Source organism: Dendropsophus ebraccatus, chromosome 10 (genome assembly GCF_027789765.1).
Source record: "Dendropsophus ebraccatus isolate aDenEbr1 chromosome 10, aDenEbr1.pat, whole genome shotgun sequence".
NCBI lineage: Eukaryota > Metazoa > Chordata > Amphibia > Anura > Hylidae > Dendropsophus > Dendropsophus ebraccatus.
The window spans coordinates 88,836,857-88,859,204 of NC_091463.1; the positions used below are offsets into that span (position 1 = coordinate 88,836,857).

Consider the following 22,348-nt stretch of genomic DNA (forward strand, 5'->3'; position numbering starts at 1 on the left):
AAAAAAAAACACAACAATAGAAATATAATACTTCCTAGACAGCGAATATAATAAACCTGAAATGTTTTCTATACTCTTCAGGCCTGCACTATTACAGAGATACCAATTTATGGAGCTTTTTTTAATTTTATTACGTTAAAAGTAAAGGTTTGCGTTTTTTACATAACTGTGTACAGAGTACAGCGATCACTCCGCTATACACTGCTCACTCGGCTTCGCTATACACTGCTCACTCGGCTCCGCTATACACTGCTCACTCGGCTCCGCTATACACTGCTCACTCGGCTCCGCTATACACTGCTCACTCGGCTCCGCTATACACTGCTCACTCGGCTCCGCTATACACTACTTAGCCGGCTCTGCTATACACTACTTAGCCGGCTCTGCTATACACTACTTAGCCGGCTCTGCTATACACTGCTCACTCAGCTCTGCTATACACTGCTCACTTGGCTCTGCTATACACTACTTAGCCGGCTCTGCTATACACTGCTCACTCGGCTCCGCTATACACTGCTCACTCGGCTCTGCTATACACTACTTAGCCGGCTCTGCTATACACTGCTCACTCGGCTGTGTTATACACATACTTATGCTGATGTCGGCACCTCACAGCCCCTGCACCTCCCCCACCTGCCAGCCGGCTGGATCCTCACATGTGCCCTCTCTCTCGGACCTCCCGCTCTCCCTCTCCAGCCTTCTCCTCCTTTCTCCTCTCTCCCTCTCCGTCCTCCTCTCCCTCTCCAGCCACGGAGACCTCCGTGCAGCTCCGGCTCCTCTGCATAAATCATTTCAGCAGGGGTCGGCTACACACAGTAGCCGACCCCTGCTGCATATGGAGCGGGCTTAGGAGGGGTCAGGTGCCGCTGTCGCAAGCTGCCGGCTATTTAAAATTGGCGCCGCCGGGAGCGGAAGGAGAGAGAACAGAGGAGGAGACTGCAGGGGCAGTGAGAGGCACATAGAGAACACGGCCGGCGCTCAGCTAGCCGCCAGCCGTGTTCTCTGCGTTATACTTTATGTTAAGTTGCCTAATAGTGCAGCTTTAACATAAAGTATCGATACCAGGAAATCCTGGTACCGAACCGTTTTTTAGCCCGAAATATCGATAGTAGTATCGATATTTCGGTGCATCGTGCATCCCTACACGTTACCACTTAATTTCTAATCAGCCAATCACATGGCGGTAACTCAGTGCATTTAGGCATGTAGACATGGTCAAGACAATCTCCTGCAGTTCAAACCGAGCATCAGTATGGGGAAGAAAGGTGATTTGAGGGCCTTTGAACGTGGCATGGTTGTTGGTGCCAGAAGGGCTGGTCTGAGTATTTCAGAAACTGCTGATCTACTGGGATTTTCACGCACAACCATCTCTAGGGTTTACAGAGAATGGTCCGAAAAAGAAAAAACCTCCAGTGAGCGGCAGTTCTGTGGGCGGAAATGCCTTGTTGATGCCAGAGGTCAGAGGAGAATGGGCAGACTGGTTCGAGCTGATAGAAAGGCAACAGTGACTCAAATAGCCAACCGTTACAACCAAGGTAGGCAGAAGAGCATCTCTGAACGCACAGTACGTCCAACTTTGAGGCAGATGGGCTACAGCAGCAGAAGACCACACCGGGTGCCACTCCGCTCAGCTAAGAACAGGAAACTGAGGCTACAATTTGCACAAGCTTATCGAAATTGGACAGTAGAAGATTGGAAAAACGTTGCCTGGTCTGATGAGTCTCGTTTTCTGCTGCGACATTCGGATGGTAGGGTCAGAATTTGGCGTCAACAACATGAAAGCATGGATCCATCCTGCCTTGTATCAACGGTTCAGGCTGGTGGTGGTGGTGCCATGGTGTGGGGAATATTTTCTTGGCACTCTTTGGGCCCCTTGGTACCAATTGAGCATCGTTGCAACGCCACAGCCTACCTGAGTATTGTTGCTGACCATGTCCATCCCTTTATGACCACAATGTACCCAACATCTGATGGCTACTTTCAGCAGGATAATGCGCCATGTCATAAAGCTAGAATCATCTCAGACTGGTTTCTTGAACATGACAATGAGTTCACTGTACTCCAATGGCCTCCACAGTCACCAGATCTCAATCCAATAGAGCATCTTTGGGATGTGGTGGAACGGGAGATTCGCATCATGGATGTGCAGCCGACAAATCTGCGGCAACTGTGTGATGCCATCATGTCAATATGGACCAAAATCTCTGAGGAAGCTTCCAGCACCTTGTTGTATCTATGCCATCAAGAATTGAGGCAGTTCTGAAGGCAAAAGGGGGTCCAACCCGTTACTAGCATGGTGTACCTAATAAAGTGGCCTGTGAGTGTATATGTGTGATGTCCTGTAGTGTATATGTGTGATGTCCTGTAGTGCTTGTGATGTACTGTCGTATATGTGTGATGTGCTGTAGTATATATGTGTGATGTCCTGTAGCGTATATTTGTGATGTGCTGTAGTGTATATGTGTGATGTCCTGTAGTGTATATGTGTGATGTGCTGTTGTATATGTGTGATGTGTTGTAGTGTAGTGTATGTGTGATGTGCTGTAGTGTATATGTGTGATGTCCTGTAGTGTATGTGTGATGTGCTGTAGTGTATGTGTGATGTCCTGTAGTGTATATGTGTGATGTGCTGTAGTGTATATGTGTGATGTGCTGTCGTATATGTGTGATGTGCTGTAGTGTATATGTGTGTGATGTCCTGTAGTGCATATGTGTGATGTGCTGTCGTATATGTGTGATGTGCTGTAGTGTATATGTGTGATGTCCTGTAGTGTATACTATAGGACATCACACATACACCACGGGACATCACACATATACGACAGCACATCACACATATACTACAGCACATCACACATATACACTACAGCACATCACACATATACACTACAGCACATCACACATATACACTACAGGACATCCCACATATACACTATAGGACATCCCACATATACACTACAGCACATCACACATATACACTACAGCACATCACACATATACACTACAGCACATCACACATATACTACAGCATATCACACACATACACTACAGGACATCACACATATATGTGTGATGTCCTGTAGTGTATATGTGTGATGTCCTGTAGTGTTTGTGATGTACTGTCGTATATCTGTGATGTGCTGTAGTGTATATGTGTGATGTCCTGTAGTGTATATGTGTGATGTCCTGTAGTGTATGTGTGATGTCCTGTAGTGTATATGTGTGATGTGCTGTAGTGTATATATGTGTGATGTGCTGTAGTGTATGTGAGATATGCTGTAGTGTATATGTGTGATGTGCTGTAGTATGTGTGATGTGCTGTCGTATATGTGTGATGTGCTGTAGTGTATATGTGTGTGATGTCCTGTAGTGTATATGTGTCATGTGCTGTAGTGTATATGTGTCATGTGCTAGCACATATACTACAGCACATACTTCTCCCCCCTGCTTCTCTCCTGCGCTTCTCTCCACCATACTTCTCCCCCCTGCTTCTCTCCATCATACTTCTCCCCCCTGTGCTTCTCTCCTGTGCTACTCTCCACCATACTTCTCCCCCCTGCGCTTCTCTCCACCATACTTCTCCCCCCTGCTTCTCTCCTGCGCTTCTCTTCACCATACTTCTCCCCCCTGCTTCTCTCCTGCGCTTCTCTCCACCATACTTCTCCCCCCTGCTTCTCTCCTGCGCTTCTCTCCACCATACTTCTCCCCCCTGCTTCTCTCCTGTGCTTCTCTCCACCATACTTCTCCCTCTGCTTCTCTCCTGTGCTTCTCTCCACCATACTTCTCCCCCCATGCTTCTCTCCTGTGCTTCTCTTCCCCATGCTTCTCTCCTGTGCTTCTCTCCGCTGTTTCTCTCCCCCATCCCCATGTTTCTCTCCCCCATCCCCATGTTTCTCTCCCCCCTGCTTCTCTCCCCTGTTTCTCCCCCATCCCCAGGTTTCTCTCCCCTATTGTTTTCTCCTGTTTTACAGGGGCACCATAGTTTGGGGAACTTTCCCTGCGGCACACCCGTCCATGTGTCGCGGCACACTGGTTGAAAATCACTGCACTACAGCACATCACACACATATATATATACACTACAGGACATCACACATATACTACAGGACATCACACACATATACACTACAGGACATCACACATATAGACACTACAGCACATATCACACTACAGCACATATCACACACATATACACTACAGGACATCACACATATACACTACATCACATCACACATACTACAGCACATATCACCCATATATACACTACAGCACATATCACACACATATACACTACAGGACATCACACATATTCACTACAAGGTAACATATATTTTTATGAAAGTTTTACGAAAATATACATATTGTGAACATAGCCTAATATGCAATCAATGTGTGCCAAACTCTCCCGGGAAATTGGGGCTATTGGGGGAGCGTACTAATGACCTAGAGATGAAAGTGACAGAACTTGCAGCAGCACAAAATAAAACAGCGGAATCAGTGAATAAAGTGGCGGACGACATAACTAACATTAAACTAAAAATGGCGGATATGGAGGATCGTACCCGCCGTAATCATATACATTTCCGCAATATTCCTGAAAGCAGAAAGACAGAGAAATTAGAGGATTTCCTGATTGAAATGTTTGGTGCCTCCTCCCTGATGCCTCTTACATAGACCTTACAACTGATAGGGTTCATAGACTTCCTAAGCCAAGGTCCCTGCCTGTAGAAGAAACACCAAGAGATCTCATTAGACGGATATGTTTTTATAGAACTAAAGTGAATGTTATAACAGCACCCCGCTCTGAAATATCCATGCCAAAAAAATGTATCCCTTAGCTGACCCAAGACGTAAATGTACGTCCTTGGTGTCACTAGGGGAGTTCAGAGGGGGCCATGTGGCGACCCTGCTCTGAACTGCTGCTATCCCGGCTGCTATCTGCAGCCCATGACCACGGCAGTTAGCGGGCGCGGTCCGATCGCCGTGTCCGCTAATTAGCCATTTAAATGCAGCTGTGAAAGCTGGCAGCTGCATTTAAATGGCTTCTTTTTCCCATCCCTGGTGGTCTAGTAAAGGGAATCGCCCCCCCCCCCTGCACAACACGATCTCAGAGGAGAGATCCCTCCATCTGCTCCGGCCAGGGGTCTGCACCATAATGGCGCTGATCCTGGCTCGGCGATCTATTGCTCCTTGTTGCAGCAGCCCAGAGCAATAGATCAACAATCTCATTGATCTATGCAGTATATATATTTTTGCCATGGTCTGCAGGGGCTCTTTGAAGCGGTTGAGGTTAGGTTTGTCAAGGGCAGACAAACCATTGACGGAACCCATAGACTGATTGACCTGATGGTAATAGCGAATGCCTTCTCTGCTCCTAACGTTAGACGCAGAGAAGGTGTTCAACCAAGTAGATTGGGAATACCTCTTCACAACTCTGACTAGATTCAGACTACAAGGCCCAATATTGAAAGCCATTATGGCCCTGAACACAGAGCCATCAGCTCAAGTCTATTCACCTGGCACTCTCTCCAGAACCTTTAAAGGGGTTGTCCAGGGAAAATCTTCCTTTTTTTTCCAAATCAACTGATATATGAAAGTTATATAGATGTGTCATTTACTTCTATTACAAAATCGCAGGTCTTTCCATACTTATCAGCTACTGTATGTCCTGCAGGAAATGTTTTATTTTCAGTCTGACACAGTGCTCTCTGGTGACATCTGGCCGAGACAGGAAATATCCTAAACAGTAGAGGCACATCATACATACACACTACAGCACATCACACATATACACTACAACACATCACACATATAATACAGCACATCACACATATAATACAGAACATCAAACATACACTACAGCACATCACACACATACACTACAGGACATCACACACATACACTACAGCACATCACACATATACACTACAGGACATCACACACATACACTACAGCACATCACCACACATATACACTACAGGACATCACACACATACACTACAGCACATCACACACATACACTACAGCACATCACACATACTACAGGACATCACACACATACAGTACAGCACATATCACATATACAGTACAGCACATCACACATATACAGTACAGCACATCACACATATACACTACAAGACAAGGCCAAAATAAGGCCAAAGATGGCTGGCAGTATGGAGAGCTGCCCAGAGGTTTTATACCTGTATTATCCTTCTGTCTTCTGCCCCTGCACCAAAGATATTGCAGAAACCTAAATATATGGAGGGCAGGACCGGGCACATGAATATATGGAGGGCAGGAGGACTGGGCACGTGAATATATGGAGGGCAGGAGGACTGGGCACATGAATATATGGAGGGCAGGAGGTCTGGGCACATGAATATATGGAGGGCAGGAGGACTGGGCACATGAATATATGGAGGGCAGGAGGACTGGGCACATGAATATATGGAGGGCAGGAGTGGGCACATGAATATATGGAGGGCAGGAGTGGGCACATGAATATATGGAGGGCAGGACTGGGCACATGAATATATGGAGGGCAGGACTGGGCACATGAATATATGGAGGGCAGGAGTGGGCACATGAATATATGGAGGGCAGGACTGGGCACGTGAATATATGGAGGGCAGGACTGGGCACGTGAATATATGGAGGGCAGGACTGGGCACGTGAATATATGGAGGGCAGGACTGGGCACGTGAATATATGGAGGGCAGGACGACTGGGCACATGAATATATGGAGGGCAGGACGACTGGGCACATGAATATATGGAGGGCAGGAGGACTCGGCACATGAATATATGGAGGGCAGGACTGGGCACGTGAATATATGGAGGGCAGGACTGGGCACGTGAATATATGGAGGGCAGGACGACTGGGCACATGAATATATGGAGGGCAGGACTGGGCACGTGAATATATGGAGTGCAGGACTGGGCACGTGAATATATGGAGGGCAGGACTGGGCACGTGAATATATGGGTCGACGGGTCACCAGAAAGCAAGGTAGTAGCTAGTCACCATTAGAGATGATCGAACATCGGAAAATCTTAGGTTCTATAGAAGTCGAACCTTGTTGAACCTTCCGCATTTGATTCCTGATGCCTTCCCGGTCCGTGGGGAAGGAGGAGACAGCCTGGGTACCGCCTGGAATTCCGGGATTTAGTCTAGGTAATAGGCTGTATCCTGGAATTCCAGGCAGTACCTGGGCTGTCTCCTCCTTCCCCACGGACTGGGAAGGCATCGGGAATCAAATGCGGAAGGCTCAACAAGGTTCGAGTTCCATAGAACCTAAGATTTTCCAATGTTTGATCATCTCTAGTCACCATGAGGACTGATAAGGGGCGAGCTGCGGTCTACCAATACAACTGCAGCAGTACCGGGCAGTATTCTGTGTGGTAGGGGAAGGCTCCACAATAACCCAGAAAGCCACATAGGGTCCATTTGGTGGATAGTTCAGGGTGGGTGACCCAGTAGACACTACCTGTAGACAAGAACATCAGACATGAACACAAGGACAGGAACTTTTGACTTTACCATTTGAGTCTGAATCTTATTCTTGGGCTGTTCCAATAAAACTGCTGTGATTATCTAGATTTTTTTTTTACTGATTAGATCCAGATACTGGAATATGTTCCTTTCTTCTCATCTGTTTCAATTTTCTGATTGTAATCTTTTACTTTTTGTAGTATATTTTTATAGAGGCGGCCATCTTGCCTGAGCTGTTTTTGCCAGCATTTATGGCAAGCCTCATGGACATAGACACAATGAACATATCCAGATCCTATTCTTTGAATAAAAACAGTTGTTAGCATGATTTGTCATGTCTGTGACCGGTACAAAGGTCAGTCCACAGGGAGAGGGAGATGTTATTGTCTCCTATATGTACTGGTGTAGAAATCTTGTACGGGCCCCTAAACCTTTATTGCACCTGAGTAAGGTAACTCCCTCGGGTTCACACAAGTGGGATGAAGTATAAACACAGTGTTTTTTTCCACCAGGTGTCACTGGAATGTCTGTTGTTTACTATGCACAGCTGAAGTAGACTAAGGGTATAAACACACACACCATATACGCAGCGTATTTACTGCTGCGATACGCAACAGATACGCAGCAGATTCGATCTAAATAACTGAACACAGCATCAAATCTGCGGCAGATCTGCGTATTTGCTGCGTATACGGTGTGTGTGTTTGTACCCTAAGGGTTAACAATTGTATGTCACATGTTGTTCTTCACCCATTCACAGGTGCAGGTGCTTTACCTCCTTCCTTCGCCCTATCTTCTGCTCTCTCTTTCTACACACACAGCCCCACTAATCACAGGCAGGGTCAGATGGACCCCTGTAGAAAGGACTAAGTTCCTGGTGTGAGGAGTTAGGGAGTTGTAGTCTGTATTCAGTCAGACAGACAAGTTCCTGCTGAAGTTAAGCCAGGGCCTGGCTTTGGCCAGGTCCCCTGACAGGGACACAACCAAGCAGGCTACATATCTTCCTTATGAGCAACACTACTAAGATGCTGTGCTAAGGAGAGAGAAGCCATACAAGAATCACCTTGTCCATGCCAGGAACCTCTCTAAACGTGCAGTTACCTCAGAAGTCACAGGAACTGAGGCCAGTGGAACAAAGCTACGGAAAGGCTATGTATTCCACTGCGCAGTGCAAGTCAACTAAGAAGTCTAGGGAGTCTGCTTAGCTCAGATAACAAGGCCTGGGGCTCATACTACCCACCTAGGATGGATAGCTCACAACTAGGGGGCAGAAGGCGGTCAGACTAGTGTCTATATGTGAGTATGAGTGTTCTCTATATATTTCTTCTACACACCTCTACTGGTCCAGGCAGAGTACATTTCTACATTGGACAAGGCCCATCAGGCACCCCTTCTCCTCTACACTCTCTTTTCTGTAGCACTCTCTTCTTAAAAGCACCTGATCTCTACCTCTACTACAAGAACTCGCAAGATTGTACTTTTGTATGGCACTGAACTGTATTCCTACCAACGTACTTTTTTGTATTGCAAGTTCTTCTAAGTAAACCATTGTATTCTTACTCTAAGCATTGGACTCTGGCCTATTCTTACGCACCTACACACCTGTACACGTAGGTTAATCGTTTTCTTTCATGTGCTGGTGAGGTGCCAAACTGTCCGGGGTGGGTACTACACCACACCAGACTACCGTGACAAGTGCCCAAGTGACCTTAGACCCACTCAGCTACCACACCACCGTACCAGCTGACCTGGCTGAGAGACCACCAGACTTACTTGCTGTAATGCTGTACAGATCACTTTCCAGCAGCCCTACTTATCATCACAGACACAATAGGAAGTCTTAGCTTAGTGTTAAGCCTAATAACCAAAATAAAAACTGCTAGATTTTAGGATTATTTTATAATATAGATCTGTTAATGATTTACAAAAATTTACTCTCAGCTTTAAGCCAGTCACTGACATGACTAACTTTTCATCATAAAGATGTTCTGCAGCAGCTGGATGTGTTATGGATGCATCTATGAGTAGGGAGAGAGAGCAGAGAGACAAGGAGATGGGGAGGAGCCGGGCACTAGGAGAGTGTAGTGGAGGTGAGTATTGGAGGGGGGAGCTGTGTCACCTGTCAGTGGGGCAGGAGGTCGCCCAGTGCCCGGTCACACAGCGCCCCCCATCCTGTCCTGTATTAGCAGCTGATGTCAGGAAGCACCAGGTATGGAGCTCTAGTTATATACTCCTCAATAGGAATGTGCACTGACAGGTGTTAGACAGAGAGAAATAGCTTTGGCCGTCCAGGCATGATGGGAATTGTAGTTTTAAAACAGCTGGAGGGCCTGAGTTTTACACGTCTGGTATAGAGTATAGGAGGTGTGGACATGTCACTGGAGATGTGTTCGAGGGGGTGTACATCTCACCTAGGCTGATGCATAGTGTGAGATGGTAAGTCCAGGAGGGATCTGTTGCTCAGCAGTGTTATGCTGCTGAGTTATTATTTATTTTTACCGGGCCTGGATTTACTGGAATGGTGGATAGGTTGGTAGTGGGATCTGCCATTCCCTCCCCCCTCGATCCAGTATGGGTTTTGGGATCAGGTGAGCTCTGATCCCAATCAGCCTGAGAAGGCAAAAGGTGTGTTCAGTGTGCAGGGGAGTCTCTCAGACAGGAGTGAACAGCCTGCGTGGTGTGTTCGCTGGGAGCTGGGGCTTATGCACACCCTGCAATATTACCTGCCAAGTGAAGTGACAGAGAGGTAACCTGCTGTATTAGTAAGCGCCCAGACGGGCAGGACTTTTTGTTTTGTTTGTTCTCACTGCACGGTGTTGCTGTATTTATGTTGCTGGACCGTTTATGCTACAAATAAACACCAAAGCTGTTTTCAAGTCCAAGTTTGCTGCCTGAACTGTGTCCTAACACACCATCCCTCGGGAAGATCCCTACAATTGGTGCTGCGGAGCGGGCAAAACGGTTGCTAGGGGCAACGGTGTGCATCAACTTGGCTACAGCTGCTTATGTCCTGGGTGAAGGCTGCTGCTTCACTCCAAAAACAGACAAGCAACATGGAGGAGATGATGAAGCAGTTAATGCAAGTGAGTCTGCAACAGCAACAAGCATTGGCCGCACAACAACAGGCTCAGGCAGCCGCTAAACAGGATCAGGAGGCCGCTAACCTGCGCCATGAACAGGCATTGGCTGCACACCAGCAGGCTAATAGGCTGCAACAACAGGCTCTAACAGACGCTAACCTGCGCCACGAACAGGCTCTGACAGACGCTAATATGCGCCACGAACAAGCGATGGCCCAACAACAGAGACTTATTGAGCACCTGATAGCAAAGCAAGAGGCGTCTGCAGGTGCTAATCCCCAGCTGGTGGCAGCAGCCGCGCCAGAGACTTTGTCTGTGAGAAGAGCCGTGCAGCGTGCGCTGCAAAAGATGACTGCTGATGACAATATTGAGGCCTACTTAACTGTCTTTGAGCGTGTGGCTGAGCGAGAAAAGCTACCCTCCACTGAGTGGGCAGAAGTGATTGCGCCTTATTTAACAGGCGAACCTCAAAAGGCCTATTATGACCTCAGTGAGCAAGAGGTCAAAGACTATCCTCGGCTAAGAGCGGAGATACTCGCCCGACTAGGAGTTACTGCTGCTGTCCGTGCCCGGAGGGTCCGCAACTGGAGCTACAGTCTGGACAAGTCAGCGAGGTCCCAGATGTACGACCTGATCCATTTGGCAAGAAAGTGGTTGGAGCCAGATACCTCTACTCCTGCCCAGATCCTAGAGAGGGTCGTGATGGATCGCTACCTCCGTGCCCTTCCTGCTGATCTACAACGCTGGGTGGGACAAGGCGACCCTAAGAGTGCCGACGAACTCGTCAGCCTTGTGGAGAGGTTCCAGGCGACCGAGGACTACCTCCGTGATGTTCCTGCAGCACCGTCACCTCCCCGGAGTGCCAGACCTGTGCCTTCAGCTGGTAAGAGACTTCCATCTATTGGGGGAGTGTGGAGGGGTGCTGATAGAGAGAAGAGCGCTCAGGAGGTGTCTCAGGGGCAAAAGACTGGTGATGGTCCCCGGTGGCTAAGTGGCCCTAAAAAGGACTCCCTGCCAAGGAGACCAGGCCCTATCCAGTGCTGGAGATACCATGAGACGGGACATATGTCTGCCCATTGCCCTCTTACCACTGAGCCCATGGAGTGTGACGCTAGCCGGCGTCAGTCGCTATTTGCGGAACCGTCTTTTGTTGCGGTCACTGGACTAGAGACTGAACCGCAAGTCTGCAACATTACGGTCAATGACTTCCCTGTTAAGGCGTTGCTGGACTCAGGAAGCCTTGTCACCCTGGTGCATGCCAGCCTGGTGACTGGGGACTTTGTGCCAGCAAGACATATGAGTGTGGTGTGCATACATGGTGATACAAAGGTTTACCCTATAGTACTGGCTAATGTCGGGACTGAACTAGGCGCTGTACAGTATGAAGTGGGTGTGGTTAAAAACCTTATGCATAATGTGATATTGGGGCGTGATTTTCCATTGTTCTGGGCTCTATGGGGAAAACAACAATCCCCTGAAAGGAGTGAGGATACCCCTAAGTCTATTGCATTACCCATGGTAAAAGATAAAAATGTACAGGATGAAAATGCTTTTCCTTTGCAGGTCCTGGCTGGTGAGGAAGAGGCTCCTCCCACTGACCCGAATGTTCCAGACTTAGAGGTGTCCAGGGATAATTTTGGTACTGCACAATTACAGGACCCCACTCTCAAAAATGCGAGAGAACAGGTCACTGTTATGAATGGGGTACCTCAGGAACCAGAAGCGGAGAAAAAGTTTCCACATTTTTCTATGACTAATGATCTCTTATATAGAGTCACTAAGATTAATGATGAGGTTGTGGAACAGCTTCTGGTGCCTAAGTCGTACCGGCGTCAGGTACTCGACATGGCCCATAATCATGTCCTTGGGGGCCACTTGGGGACAGATAAAACGCAGGAGAGAGTCCTCCAGAGGTTTTATTGGCCTGCGATTTATGCTGACATAAAAAAATACTGTGAGTCGTGCCCCACATGTCAGCTTAGCGCTCCAGTGTCGCATTTCCGCAGTCCTTTGGTCCCACTCCCCATCATAGAGGTACCTTTTGACCGGATCGCAATGGACTTGGTGGGTCCCATTGTAAAGTCGGCTAGGGGACACCAGTACATTCTAGTTGTATTAGACTACGCGACCCGCTATCCTGAGGCTGTACCCCTAAGAAACACTGCATCTAAAACAATTGCACGGGAATTGTTTTATATGTTTTCCAGGGTGGGGATCCCCAAAGAAATCTTGACCGACCAAGGTACCCCATTTGTGTCAAAGGTGATGAAAGAGCTATGCAAACTGTTTAAAATCTCCCATCTACGTACCTCTGTATATCACCCACAGACAGACGGGTTAGTGGAGAGGTTTAATAAAACCCTGAAACATATGTTAAAAAAGGTGGTGGAAAAGGATGGTCGTGATTGGGATCACTTACTACCTTACCTGATGTTTTCTATTAGGGAAGTACCCCAAGCGTCCACAGGGTTCTCTCCCTTCGAATTAGTCTATGGTCGTCACCCTAGGGGTTTGTTGGATATAGCGAAAGAGACATGGGAAAGTGAGTCCACCCCATACAAGAGTGTTATAGAGCATGTAGCACAAATGCAGGACCGTATAGCCACTGTAATGCCCCTAGTAAGGGAACACCTCCAGAGGGCGCAAGAGAGCCAAAGCAGAATTTACAATCGTTCTGCAAGAATCAGGACATTTAGCCCAGGTGACCGGGTACTCATACTTGTTCCCACGGTAGAAAGCAAATTCTTAGCAAAGTGGCAGGGTCCCTATGAAATTGTAGAGAAGATCAGTGAGGTCAACTACAAGGTACACCAACCAGGTAGAAGGAAGCCTTTTCAAGTTTATCACATAAACTTGATCAAGCCCTGGAAAGACAGGGAATCCTTGGTGGCGACAAATCCTGTTGGTCATCTGTCACCACCAATCCCTCCGGTCAGGATTGGTGACACCCTATCGGTGTCCCAGAAGCAGGAAGCTAAGGAGTTCCTGCAGAAAAATAAAAACAAGTTTTCTGACCTACCAGGGCGTACGCATCTCATTAGTCATCATATTGAAACTGAGCCTAGAAGCAGAGTAAACCTGAAGCCCTACAGGATACCAGAAGCACGGAGGGAGGCGGTATCATCCGAGGTAAAACGTATGCTTGACCTAGGAGTCATTGAGGTGTCCCAGAGCGAGTGGTCCAGCCCGATTGTGTTAATCCCAAAGCCAAATGGAACTTGGAGGTTCTGTAATGACTTTAGAAAGTTAAATGAGATCTCCAAGTTCGATGCCTACCCCATGCCCAGGGTAGATGAGTTGATAGAAAGGATGGGTAATGCCAGGTACATAACTACCCTTGATCTCACTAAGGGCTACTGGCAGATCCCCCTCACTCCTGAGGCTAGAGAGAAGACTGCATTCTCCACCCCTGATGGGCTCTTCCAATACGTAGTGATGCCATTCGGGTTACATGGAGCCCCTGCCACTTTTCAGAGGTTGATGGACTTGATTCTGCGACCACATCGTGATTACTCCGCTGCCTACCTCGATGATGTGGTCATTTTTAGCCCGGATTGGGAAAGTCACCTCTGTAAGGTCCAGGCGGTGTTAGATGCCATAAGTGATGCGGGGTTAACCATCAATGCAGAGAAGTGTGCACTAGCCTTAGAGGAGGCCAAATACCTGGGCTACATTATTGGGAGGGGGTTAGTGAAACCACAACTAAATAAAATTGAGGCAATACAGAATTGGCCTCAACCCCTCACAAAGAAACAGGTCAGAGCTTTCCTGGGTATTACGGGCTATTACCGGAGGTTTGTGCCGAATTTTGCTTCAGTTGCAGCCCCACTAACTGACCTGACAAAGGGTGCAAAGTCCGCAATGGTGACATGGACTCCAGAGGCCGAGAAGGCTTTTCAAAGCCTTAAGTCTGCCTTGTGTCAACAACCTGTGCTAGTTACCCCTGACTTTAGGCAAGAATTTCTGGTCCAGACAGATGCCTCTAATACAGGGTTAGGTGCCGTCCTCTCACAGTTCGTGAATGGCGAGGAAAGCTATCCCCGGCCGAGAAAAACTACGCCATTGTGGAGCGAGAATGTCTGGCAGTGAAGTGGGCCCTAGAATCCCTGAGGTACTACTTGCTAGGCAGGAGATTCAAGTTAGTGACAGACCATGCCCCCCTAACATGGATGAAGCTAAACAAGGAGAAAAACGCAAGGGTGACTAGATGGTTTCTGTCCCTACAAAACTTCAATTTCACTGTGGAACACGGGCCAGGGAAATTACAGGCGAATGCTGACGCCCTATCAAGGGTACACTGCCTGTGGGGACAATACGCTCAGCCCTCCGGTCTGAAGAAGAGGGGGGGGGGGGATATGTGGACATGTCACTGGAGATGTGTTCGAGGGGGTGTACATCTCACCTAGGCTGATGCGTAGTGTGAGATGGTAAGTCCAGGAGGGATCTGTTGCTCAGCAGTGTTATGCTGCTGAGTTATTATTTATTTTTACCGGGCCTGGATTTACTGGAATGGTGGATAGGTTGGTAGTGGGATCTGCCATTCCCTCCCCCCTCGATCCAGTATGGGTTTTGGGATCAGGTGAGCTCTGATCCCAATCAGCCTGAGAAGGCAAAAGCTGTGCTCAGTGTGCAGGGGAGTCTCTCAGACAGGAGTGAACAGCCTGCGTGGTGTGTTCGCTGGGAGCTGGGGCTTATGCACACCCTGCAATATTACCTGCCAAGTGAAGTGACAGAGAGGTAACCTGCTGTATTAGTAAGCGCCCAGACGGGCAGGACTTTTTGTTTTGTTTGTTCTCACTGCACGGTGTTGCTGTATTTATGTTGCTGGACCGTTTATGCTACAAATAAACACCAAAGCTGTTTTCAAGTCCAAGTTTGCTGCCTGAACTGTGTCCTAACACACCATCCCCCGGGAAGATCCCTACAGAGGTTATAGGGGTGTATGGGGTGCGGCTGGGCTCGGCGTCACTGCGGGGAGACACTGGGCCTGGGATGTGACTGCAGCACAATATAACTTATTACAGGTGACAATAATTGTACAATCCCCCATTATTACTGTACAATCTATGTGTGTGGATAGAGAGGGGGGGGGGTGTATGGGATGTGGGGGGACACCGCAGGGTCTGACCTGTGATACATAGATGGAGATTTATCATCATGAGGCTATAAGGCAGAGAATATGGCGCCTGCAGTGTATGTGGCGCAGCTCACTAGGTGTTTTACACATTTCCCCATCACTATGGCGCACACTACATGACATGTGCAGCTTCTCTAGTGGATTTCTGACGTCTTATCAGTGGCGTAGCTACCATGGAGGCAGACCACACAACTGCTATGTTGTGGCGTGCCTCCACTGTGCTACAACATTAACAGTCCCTCAGAGGGGGCATTCACAGCACGTCAGAGCCCAAACACACAGAGCACAACGACCCCCCCCCCCCCCCCCCCCCCCCCCCATCTCCCCAAAACGTCCACCACCACAGGGCACAGGGCAGATCCCTGCGGCACCCCACACCCACACTCGGGCACAGAGCATCACACATACAGGTGAGTATGTTGGGGGGGCCTGTACAGATTTTTGCTATGGGGCCCCATCAATCCTAGGTACACCCCTGCGTCTTATACAACACATTGATACATAAACTACAATGACAACACAACACACAGATAAATAACACATAATAACCATATAATATAAGGTATAATACCTGCCCCCCCTCCATACTCACCAGAATACACCGCAGACAGGTGAAGGAGAAGCACAATGAGGGGGAGCATCTTCCTCATCCTCTCTCTCATATATCGGGGGCTGCGAGGGGCGAGAACCAAAGTTTCTCCTGTACGGAGCGCAGCAGTAACAGTGTATGAGAGTGACTGTGCACACGGGGGACGGAGCTCAGCTCTGATTGGACGGCAGTTACTGTTTCCTCCAATAGGAAAATAAATCTCCAGCTGATCAGCAGTTACCGGGCAGAGTGAGGCCGGAGAGGTTAGGAGAGACGAGACGCCGAGAAACAGAAAGTGAAACGTGAACATTTCTAGAAATAATGAAGATTTATAGGAAAAAATTTGAAGGCCTTAAAAAAGGATGTAGTCACACGGTGCCGCAACGATGGATTTATGGAACATGAGATATTTCCACATATTCACACAAATCATTAATAATAGTGGGGTACAGAGTGTTCACAGAACGGCCAGATGATCTTTTCTGTTAAGTTGGGATGCCGGTGCATCCGTGCGCGCCCACATCCCACTTCCCCAGTGCCAGAGCTGCACGCTCCATTGTGTGAACTGACACGGACACTATTCAAAGGATAGCGGCCGCAGAAGACTGACTTGTCAGTTTTTCGTGTGGCCGGATGGAATTCTGGCCGGAGTGTATACTATGGGGGACATTTATGAAGTCCGGCGTTTTTTACGCCAGGCTTACAAATGTCCCCGCCGCTCCGGAGCTCAGGGGATTTTTTGTAGAGGCGCATTTCCTCTACATAAATCCTGTACGCACGGAGCCCGTCCATGCGAATAATCTGAAAACTACGCCAGCTCAGGTTTCAGTATCATTTTTTTTCCCCCGGAAAAATGATAAATACGGCGCACGCAGAGACCGCGCCCCCTCTGCGCGCTGCCGCACCCCCCGTAACACCCCCTCTCCGCCCCACTGCGAATAAAATAAAATAAAAAAGTCCTTTTGCTTAGATTTTTCCGCCGAGCTGCGCCTAAAAAAGGCATTTGCGCCTTTTAATACATGTCCCCCTATGTGTATACACTACTGGCGGGATTCCATATATTCACATACAATGCATGGGTTGTATAAATCTAGGCAATTTACAACAACGTCCATGATTTATACAACACTATGTAGTGTGAACATGGCCTTACACAGCTGACAGGTTCCCTTTTAAGTGTCCTTCAGCTGTTTTACAAAAGTTCATAGATTGCGGAGACCTTAGGAAAATAGACAAAAATAACCGGGCCCCTGGTTCCCCGCGGCTCCTTCTGGTTCCCCAATGTTTCTATCTTTTGCCAGCTTCCAAGATGAGAGCAGCAGCTTCCTACTAAAGGCCGTATTTTGGGGTGTCCCCAAGCCAAAAAAGCAGGGGCTGCCCCAAGTCTAGGAAGATAGATTAGAGCAATAAATACTAACTATGGCAAAGAACGATGAAGAATCATTGTCGTCTTACGGAAAACATGTTTGTCCTGAATCTGACGAAGGGGCGCCATAGCCCTGAAACGCGTTATTGTTGGACTGAATAAATCGTGTTTTATGTGAACATCGGTTTCTACCACGTTGTTTGGTGGTGAGCGCAATCTCCAGGTCATTTTTTTTGTCATTTTTGGCACCTTTTGGTTTTACCATAGTGGTTGTTGTCTGTGCGTAAACAAATATTCATTATCTGTATATGTGTCTGTACCAACCCGGTTCACAACTGGTTAAAAAGGTTTCTTCCTGGATGATACATATAGTAGAAGTCCGCTGGGTGTGCAGATACTGTTGGCGGATAGCGTCTCTGGTAGATGGTCCAAGAGATGCCGGAACCTCCCTGTATATTAATGAGACGCCGTCCTGCATCTCTTGGACCATCTACCAGAGACAATATCCGCCAATAGTATCTGCACACCCAGCCGACTTCTATTTCTGTCATCCAGCAACAAACCATTAACCTGTTGTGTCCCGGGCTGCCATCTTCAGAATACAGACTCACATACAGAATATTTGTTTGCTGGCACAGCTTTTTGGAATACGGCCATGGCAGTTCTTGTGCCAAAGCCAGAAGTGGATTCAAATGGGAAGGAAAATATATAGGGAGGCCATGTACTTCTCTTTCCTGTTGGATCCACTTCTGGTTTTGCCCTGTGAGAATCCAGACTAACAGCTGTAGTGATCGGTTTCTTTTAACACAATTTTCAGTGCGATATTGATCAATTATTCTATAGTTTTCTGCTTGATATTTAGTGGGGTATGATATAATGTGGATATGCGGCATTTCCTCCCCACAGAAGCCCATTGTAAAGATATGTTACACATTCTGGAGGATTTTTTCCCCCTTTTCTACATGAGGACAAATCATCTGAGGATACATGGTAAATTATCAGACATCTCTGTTCCATCCTGCAGGTTTCGCTCTATGACACATATGTGATTTACAAGCAGGTGATTTCCAGCAAACTACATGAGTCACCAATAGAGAGTATGGAGTTATACTGCCACCTGCTGGACAGAAGAGGAATGTGACTTTTAATCTAGTATAGTTATTTATGGGACAATCTTGTGCATTGGGCGGCTACCATGGGGAGGTGACTAGAAGTCAATTGGAGATAAGGAAAAGTGAGATTAGAGGAGCTGCCGTGGGCTATGACCCTCAAATAAAAGAGGGTTGTGCTCCTGAGCCGACCGGTCACCAGAAAGCCAGGTAGTAGCTAGTCACTATGAGGACTGATAAGGGGGGAGCTGCGGTCTACCAGTACAACTGCAGCAGTACCGGCCAGTATTCTCATCCATGACCCACAAAGCCACATACGGTCCATGTGGTGGATAGTACGGGGGGGGGCGACCCAGTAGACACTACCTGTAGACAGGAACACCGGACTTGGACACAAAGACAGGAACTTTGCGCTTTACCATTTTAGTCTGAACCTTATTCCTGGGCTGTTCCAATAAAACTTCTCTGATCACCTAGATTTTTTTTTTTATGAATTAGATTCAGATACTAGAACATGTTTTTTTTCTAATCTGTTTTTATTTTCTGATTGTAACTTTTTAATTTTTATAGTATATTTTTACGGAGGCGGCCATCTTGCCTCCGTTTTTTTAACAGCATTTAGTGACGTGCTTTATGGCAAGCCTCATGGACATAGACACAATGAACATCTCCAGACCCTATTCTCTGTATGGGACACAGTTGTTAGCCTGATCTGTAATCTCTGTGTCTGGTACAAAGGTCATTCAGCAGGGAGGGGGAAGCAGAGATGTTATTGTCTCCTCTATCTGCTCTATCCTCTATCTAAATACTTTAAAAAAATGTAACTCCCTAACCCAGCACCTATTACAAGCGGCCAAAATACTTAGGGTCCTATTGGAGAAAGCAATTCTAAACGATAAACGATCACAAACTAGATTCTTTATCGTTAACCTGAAATCGTTCACCATATTATACAGAACGATGGTCATTAGTTATGATCCTTACTACGATCGGTTACTCCATCTGATCCCGGCCAATGAAGGAACAATGTGCAATTACACTGAACTAATGTGGAATTACAGCAAACGATTAACAATGTATTTGGTGTCAGCATCACACGGACGATGTGGTAAATGTCTGCATTACAGAAAATGATAATCGTTTAAAGGGACTCTGTCACCTCCAACCCACCCTCCTCAAAATTCTAAGGCCACATTTACACACCCGTAGTGCAGTCCGTGGCCGCAGACCGCACTACCGTATGTACATCCGTAGTGCTCCGTGCTTCCAAGAGCACTACGTTCACACATCATTACCCCAGCGATCCGTGCCGCAAAAAAACGGTCCGCATTACAACATGTCTGGTTTTTTTTTGTGACACGGATTGCAGCCCCGTATACACGTACGGACGTGTGAACGGGGCCATAGGATAATATTGGTTTCATGTTCTGTCCGCAATTGCATGCCCGCAATTGCGGACGGAACAACGGATGTGTGAATTAGGCCTAAGCTAAAGTCATTTGTAAGTAGGATGAAGGACGCCGATTCCAAATCTGTAATTTGTAGCTTTCTCCTCCTTTGTATTTCCCCTCTGTAATCCTGCACACTGGGCATGGTGATGTATAGAGATATATATACAATAGTTCCGGTGGACACTTTAAGTTGTAATTAATAAATATAATAGTACTATAATTATGTATGGTCCACCTCAACACTACATATATAAGGCGATATAAGGTATAGAGAGAACGACAACAATATAATGGAGAGGACGACTGAGCTCCAGAATATAATGGAGAGGACGACTGAGCTCCAGAATATAATGGAGAGGACGACTGATCTCCAGAATATAATGGAGAGGACGACTGAGCTCCAGAATATAATGGAGAGGACGACTGAGCTCCAGAATATAATGGAGAGGACGACTGATCTCCAGAATATAATGGAGAGGACGACTTAGCTCCGGAATATAACGGAGAGGACGACTGAGCTCCGGAATATAATGGAGAGGACGACTTAGCTCCGGAATATAATGGAGAGGACGACTGAGCTCCAGAATATAATGGAGAGGACGACTGAGCTCCAGAATATAATGGAGAGGACGACTGAGCTCCAGAATATAATGGAGAGGACGACTGAGCTCCAGAATATAATGGAGAGGACGACTGAGCTCCAAAATATAACGGAGAGGACGACTTAGCTCCAGAATATAATGGAGAGGACGACTGAGCTCCGGAATATAATGGAGAGGACGACTCAGCTCCAGAATATAATGGAGAGGACGACTCAGCTCCAGAATATAATGGAGAGGACGACTTAGCTCCAGAATATAATGGAGAGGACTATTTTGACTCCTTCATCTGTGACTAATAGCAAAGGAAAGCAAGAACATAGAAAGATACAAGTATCAGATATAGAATCAGCGTTGTATACAGTGTGTATACACTCAGGTTGGGATCCCATAGGAAACAATGTAATTTGATATTTCAATAAATAGCGTCTGGTGTTGCAAACTAAAACAACAGCCAATATTTATTGAAATAATACATTGTGTGAACGTGGCCTAAAACATAATTTTTTTGTGAGAGTACGTCTCAGTTGCGGCTTTTACTGTATTTTGTATTTTATTTCATAAAAATATTTATTGAATAAAAAAAACTATAAAAATAAAAAATAAAACAATAGGTCGTTTTTAGAGATGAGCTAACCTGTAGCATGCTCGAGTCGATCCGAACCCGAACTTTCGGTATTTGATTAGCTGGGGCTGCTGAAGTTGGATAAAGCCCTAAGGCTATGTGGAAATCATGGATATATTCATTAGCTGTATTCCAGACAACCTTAGAGCTTTATCCAAGTTCAGCAGCCACCGCTAATCAAATACCGAACGTTCGGGTTCGGATCGACTCGAACCCGAACCCGGTTCGCTCATCTCTAGTCGTTTTCTGATGATACCAACTCTTTATCATAAAGATGTTCTGCAGCAGCTGGATCTGTTATGGATGTGTCTATAAAGATGTGGAGTAGCCAGGCATTAGGAGAGTGTATTGGAGGGGGGCGCTGTGTCACCTGTCAGTGGGGCAGAAGGTCGCCCAGTGCCCGGTCACACAGCGGCCCCATCCTGTCCTGTATTAGCAGCTGATGTCAGGAAGCACCAGGTATACAGCTCTAGTTATATACTCCTCAATGGGAATGTGCACTGACAGGTGTTATACAGAGAGTCCCAGACTTTGGATCCAGGAGCGGCTTGTGCCGAGTATAGGAGGTTATAGGGGTGTATGGGGTGCGGCTGGGCTCGAGGTCACTTGTAGCTTTGTGCCTGGTCACTGGGGGGAGACACTGAGCCTGGAATGTGCCAGCAGCACAATATAACTCAATTCTTTGAGCGGAGGCGCTCAACCCCTCCCATAGACATACTGTATGATACTGAGGCGGGGGGGGGGGGGGGGTGATGAGATGTGGGGGGACACCGCAGGGTCTGACCTGTGATACACAGATGGAGATTTATCATCATGAGGCTATAAGGCAGAGAATATGGCGCCTGCAGTGTATGTGGCGCAGCTCACTAGGCGTGTTACACATTTCCCCATCACTATGGC

General features: G+C 47.2%; 1 protein-coding gene across 1 annotated transcript in view; it reads right to left on the reverse strand.

The window, feature by feature from the left end:
* LOC138766301 (class I histocompatibility antigen, F10 alpha chain) overlaps nt 1-16,450 on the reverse strand; it is a 223,764-nt gene extending 207,314 nt beyond the window's left edge. Inside the window, exon 1 of the mRNA XM_069943799.1 lies at nt 16,302-16,450. Within this exon, the coding sequence (XP_069799900.1) occupies nt 16,302-16,371 (70 nt within the window). The 5' untranslated portion in view covers nt 16,372-16,450. The remainder of the gene's footprint in view (nt 1-16,301) is intronic.
* Nucleotides 16,451-22,348: the final 5,898 nt, after the last annotated feature.